General features: G+C 41.3%; 1 protein-coding gene across 2 annotated transcripts in view; it reads right to left on the reverse strand.

Moving 5' to 3' along the window:
* The window catches only part of lin7a (lin-7 homolog A (C. elegans)), a 46,938-nt gene extending 43,842 nt beyond the window's left edge, over positions 1–3,096 (reverse strand). For both annotated transcript variants that reach the window (XM_021324750.2, XM_012879001.3), the window contains exon 1: positions 2,993–3,096. In XM_021324750.2, coding sequence (XP_021180425.1) covers positions 2,993–3,029 — 37 coding nt within the window. In that variant the 5' untranslated portion in view covers positions 3,030–3,096. The remainder of the gene's footprint in view (positions 1–2,992) is intronic.
* Positions 3,097–6,000: the final 2,904 nt, after the last annotated feature.

The following is a 6,000-nucleotide window of genomic DNA, read 5'->3' on the forward strand; positions in this document are numbered from 1 at the left end:
AATGACTCAGATCAGACATGGCTGAATGTAGATATTTGAAGCTTTGAGACACTCTTTTTGGCTTTTGGTTTAAATAATTGTTGTTTGCCAGGACAAAAAGCCTCTTCCTATAAAGTCTGTCAAATGCAAAGCAAGCAGGAGAAGCACAGCTTGTTTTGTGAATGCGACGGCCTTGTGCAATCTTGTGCTTATTTCATTAACTCAGCATGCATTAGTGGCTACTCCTGCTACCTGCAGACTGAGCATCAGCACAGCTTTATGGCCTACAAACAGTAAACAGGATTGGAGAGCTAATTGCGGCTGTACCAAATGCATTCGGAACAATTTTAAAGCAGAGCGGCGTATTTATATCTCTCACCAAAAACGGGACATTGATCAGCATAGCTCTTTCATGAAAAGGTACACTTCAAACTTGAAAAAGTCCTTATTCGTATATTTGACATAAAATAACTTCTGCTGAAGATATAGTGAGGGAAGGTTTCTTTCTTCCTCTAATCAAATTATAACCATATCTCACTCCGTGGTGATGCAAAATTCCATACCACCTGCTAAATGTTTACCTATAAAATACAGTTTTAACCAGATTGCCATTTATAATAAGCTTATTTGTAATTTTCCTTAAAAAAGAACTATGTCCATGTTCATTAACAAAACAAATTGGGCTTCCATTCTGAATGCATTTGCACTCCCTTGCCAAAGTACGTAGTCATAAACTTTGACTTTAATGTTTTGTTGGGATTTTTTATTCATACTTATACCCTAAAATAAAATCCTGTGCAACCAACTGCCTTCTGAACTCACCAAACCAGCAAACACGATCCACCAGTACGTAAGTCAAGCTCATACACTGCAAAAACGGAACTAAAAATAAGTTAAATGTTCTTAAAATTAGTGTATTTGTCCTTGATTTGAGCAGGTAAATAAGATGATTTGCCAATGGAATAAGATTTTTGCACTTAAAATAGGAACAATTCATCTCCATCATCTTATTTCAAGTGCAGGATGTCTAATTACCTTATTTTAGGGATCAAAATACTCCTTCCATTGGCAGATAATCTTATTTACCTGCTCAAATCAAGGATAAATACACTAACTTTAAGGACATTTTACTTATTTTTAGATCTGTTTTTGCAGTGTAAACCCAGCCGTTACGTGAAGGCTTCCTGAGTGTGTTAGAGAACATTCCTGATAAAACAGCGTCATGAAAACAAAGGGACACTGCTGAAAGGGCAGGGATAAAGTTCTGGAGAACTTTACCACAAGCCCTGTAAGAGACCCAGCAGACAGAAAGGAGTGCGTGATCTGGTTAGATTACATAAAATCAGGAATTTTCTGACCAACATGAAAAAAAAACTTTATCTCCTGATACTTGGACATCTCTCTGAGCACACGGCTCCCACAGTGATGCATGGTGGTGGCAGCATGGTGCTGTGGGGAAAATCTTCTTTACTACAGAAAGGGAAATTTGTCAAAGGGAGCTGATGGGAACAAGGAGAAACGCCAAATTCAGGAGAGCCCTGGAGGGAAATCTATCAAAAGCTGCAAGAGACTGAGTCGGAGGTTCCCCTTCCAGCAGAACAACAACGCTAAACATACAGACTAGAGCAACAAATTAAAGTTTTAGATCAGTGCTTGCTGAAGTTTCTCCCATGTGGGCCAAATTTGTGAAGCTGAGAATATTTGCAGGCTACAAAATTTAAGAAGCAGTGCAAAAATAGCTATTGACACGAAGCAGTCCCGTTTTTGTAAAGGTTAGCACGGTTAGCCTTGCAGGGAAGAAAAAGGTTCTGGGTTCAAATGCCAATCTGGGGTCTTTCTGCATGGAGTTGATGTTTCTCCCCCATGCATGGTTGGGTTCTCTCTGGGTACTCCGGCTTCCTCCTACAGCCCAAGAACTGTGGAAGGTTAATTCCCCTCAGGTAAGTGTGTGAAATCTTACTCTAAGAAGTGTAAGAGTCCTTCAGCATGAACCTTCTAACCCAGCAGAAATTCGCAACCTAGGCCAAGTATGCACATTCGTTTTGCATTTAAAGTCCAACATTAAATCCAATCGAGAATCCCAGGCCCTCTGCATCTAATATTACTGAGCTTGAGCTACTTTGCAAAAATGAATTCAGTCTCCAGACGCAGAACGCGGGTCGAGACAAACCCCAAAAGCGCTTGCAAATGTAACAGCAGTGAACGGTGGTTCCATGAAACATTGACTCTGTGGGATGAACACATCCAGTAGACGTTATGTGACAAATGGGTGAACGTGGCGGCCTGTCACACAGTCCCAGTAAGATGCACTGGAGACGGTGTAAGGGGTACACAAACTGCTGCAAGCATGCATGAGGCATAAACAGAGAAAACGCGTTTAAAAGTGTGAATATACATTTTAATAAACCCAACAAAACCGGGCTCTGACAGGCATCATAACTACTGTTTGCCTGCATAATGTGCACTTCCATAAGGAGCACTCTTTTTGTCTGCGCGCGTGCGTGCGTGTGCGTGCGTTTGTGTGCGTGCGTGCACCTGCGCACCTCCAAGACAAACTTGTCTCCTGCTCTACAAAGTGGACTTCCAACAGCCCAGCCCTCCTGTATGCAGATCATAAGGCGATCTGTGATGGGACAACATATTACCGAATCGGTTACATAATAGAGACGACGACGGAGGCAGGCTGAGCGCTGTACGCGTACAGTGGCCACATTGGTCAGATGTTTGGCTCCACGAACGCCACAAACGGCGGCAGAAAGCCGGCGCTCCGTTCGGCAGCCGACGCGGACCGAAGCGGCGCCTTTCGCGTCATTTACGCTGCGCTCATCTCGCCCTGAGACGACAACCCGTTCAGACCACATTAGGAAATTCGAAACGGACGCGGACGCTCCCATCCGAGCCCGATCGGCACCGCTTTGAAGTTGTGTGCCTTTAAAAGAAGAGGAAGAAGAGAACCGAAGCCCTCCAATTAAAAAAAAAGGGAGTCCAAATCGCGAAGCTCCGAGCGCCTTACCTCTTTCCAATGTGAGCGGCTGGACCACTGTCGCCATGACTGCTGTTTACTGGAGACTGAGGAGAGTACAGGAGCTGCAGCATCACAGACAGAGCGAGGGAGCCACAGAGAGGGAGGCTGGGAGTGGTTACAGGAGTAGGATTGTATCTGCCTCCATCCTCCTCCTCCTCCTCATCACCTGCCTCTGTTTGCAGCAGCAGAACTGTTGAATTGGGCAAAACTTGTTAAAAATGTACATGTGCGTTATTATTTTGTGGGCTCCTATGTTTAACTAAAATATTTAAGAGGAAATATGGTTGAATAAAAAAACAGGTGGTGTTTTTTTTTTTTTTTTAGCAAAACCAACACATTACATCGATAAACAGATATCACTGCAAATAAATCCGAGACTTTTTAAAGAGCCTTGCAAGAGTATTAATGCTCCTTGCAAAAGTTATCAGAACCCCACAGCCTCGAACTACAATGTATTTTTGTAATATATTATGCAATAGATAAGATAATATAATATAAGATAGGCTTTATTGATCTCACATTGGAGAAATTCACTTGCATTCACAACACAAAATAGTACATAATGGCGAATAAGAAGGAATAGGATAAGTGACTCTCCACAATATTTACAAGAAGAAGAAAAATCTGAAAAGTGTGGCATGCATTTATACTTTGCAGAAGCCAGTTTTGCTGCAACCAGAGGTGGGACCAAGTCATTAGTTCCCAGTTTACAAGTCTCAACTCAGTCACAAGTAGAGAGTAACAGGTTCCAAGTCAAGTCCGAGTCCTATGGTTTCAATTTAAAACCATAAACAAGTCATGACGAGCCTTCTCTGAAACACCACGCACAAAAGATAATGTGTTTGTTGAAATGTCACAATGTTTGTTTGTTGGCAGCTTTGTTGGCAGCTGGGAAAGACTCCCAACCTTCTGGCTTAAAAGACCCTATACAGCTATGTTTACATGCACAAAATTTCACAATTGGATTAAAATGTATTTGGATTAAATAATCGGATTATACTGTTTCTATGGGCACACGTGATCGGATTGATTGTGTGCCCATATAAACAGTTTATGCACCTGGCTTCATTCAGAATAGAACCACTCTGACATGCGCAGTTATCAAATTCCCCTAAAAAAATACAGAAGAAGAAGTGCTTCTGTCTTTGCAGCCAGAGCTAAAAAAAAAACGGTATTATACGAGTTTGTCTTACAGTTGAAACGTTACTGAGAAAGCAACAATTTTGAGCTCTTTTATTTTTTAGAATAGAAAGGTTTATCGGGTGCCACGACTGTTTTGGTTCGTGACGTATTTCCGCCACTCACCAACACGGAAATGCATCACGTTTATGTTGGGCGCTCATGCGCACTCGGATCAGTTTGCCACATTCGGAATAACTTGAGCCTAATAGTGTTTATATGTACGTTGATTGGGATATCAATCGGCATAAACTCCCCCTCTCATTCGGAATACAACTTCATTCAGATTGAGCTTAATCCAATCATAATACTAGTCCATGCATTTGTTACTTCAAGGCTGGACTATTGTAATTCTTTACTATCAGGAAGTCCACAAAACGCAGTTCGAAGTCTTCGGCTGATTCAAAATGCTGCGGCAAGAGTTCTGATGAAAATCAACAAGAGGGATCATATTTCTTCAATTTTAGCTTCCCTTCATTGGCTTCCTGTTAAATCAAGAATAGAATTTAAAATTCTCCTTCTAACGTATAAAGCCCTTAATAATCAAGCTCCATCATATATCAGAGCTCTGATTACCCCGTATGTTCCTAACAGAGCACTTCGCTCTCAGACTGCAGGTCTGCTGGTGGTTCCTAGAGTCTCTAAAAGTAGAATGGGAGGCAGATCCTTTAGCTATCAGGCTCCTCTCCTGTGGAACCAACTCCCAGTTTTGGTCCGTGAGGCAGACACCCTATCTATTTTTAAGACTAATGTTAAAACTTTCCTTTTTGACAAAGCTTATAGTTAGAGTGGCTCATACCCTGAGCTATCTCTATAGTTGTGCTGTGATAGGCCTAGGCTGCTGGAGGACATCAGGGTCTAATTTTCTCACTCTACTGATTTCTACTGTTCTTCAGTCTACTGTTCTCCAGTTTTGCATTGTATTACATTGAAATGACTGTCGTCATTTCAGCTTTTAACTTTTTGCTCTCTCTCTTTTTCTTCATAGTAGGTACACCTGGTCTGGCGTTCTGTTAACTGTGACATCATCCAGAGAAGACGGCTCACCCGCTACTACCATCTAATGTAGAACAGATTACTAGATCAATGTGTGCTTCTGTGCTTTTTTGTTTCTCTTGTTGTGTCTCTGTTCTGTCTTCTTTAACCCCCAGTCGGTCGAGTCAGATGACCGTTCACACTGAGCCTGGTTCTGCCGGAGGTTTTTCCTTCCCGTTAATGGGGAGTTTTTCTTCCCACTGTCGCTTCATGCTTGCTCAGTATGAGGGATTGCAGCAAAGCCATGTACAATGCAGACGACTCTCCCTGTGGCTCTACGGTTCCCCAGGAGTGAATGCTGCTTGTCGGGACTTTGATGCAATCAACTGGTTTCCTTATATAGGACATTTTTGACCAATCTGTATAATCTGACCCAATCTGTATAATATGATTGAACTTGATTTTGTAAAGTGCCTTGAGATGACATGTTTCATGATTTGGCGCTATATAAATAAAATTGAATTGAATTGAATTAATATTCCTATTGGCTTGTTTACATGACGCATTTTTATTCCGATTGGCCCTTTATTCCAATTGCTTTTGTGCATGTAAAGGTAAAATATGGATGGATGAAGGCAATCATAAAACAACTTTTAAAAGCAAATTAAAAAAAAACATCATTTACATAATAGAATCACAATTGCAAATAGAAACCAGAAAATAAACCCTTCCCAGTGTTTATTTTCAGTCTTTTATTTTCATCAAACATAATCAATGTTGCAAAACGTTTATCCCTTAATAGAACTATTCCTCGTTATACCTGTCAACACAAAAGGTTAGCA

Source organism: Fundulus heteroclitus, chromosome 17, assembly GCF_011125445.2.
Source record: "Fundulus heteroclitus isolate FHET01 chromosome 17, MU-UCD_Fhet_4.1, whole genome shotgun sequence".
NCBI classification, from domain to species: domain Eukaryota; kingdom Metazoa; phylum Chordata; class Actinopteri; order Cyprinodontiformes; family Fundulidae; genus Fundulus; species Fundulus heteroclitus.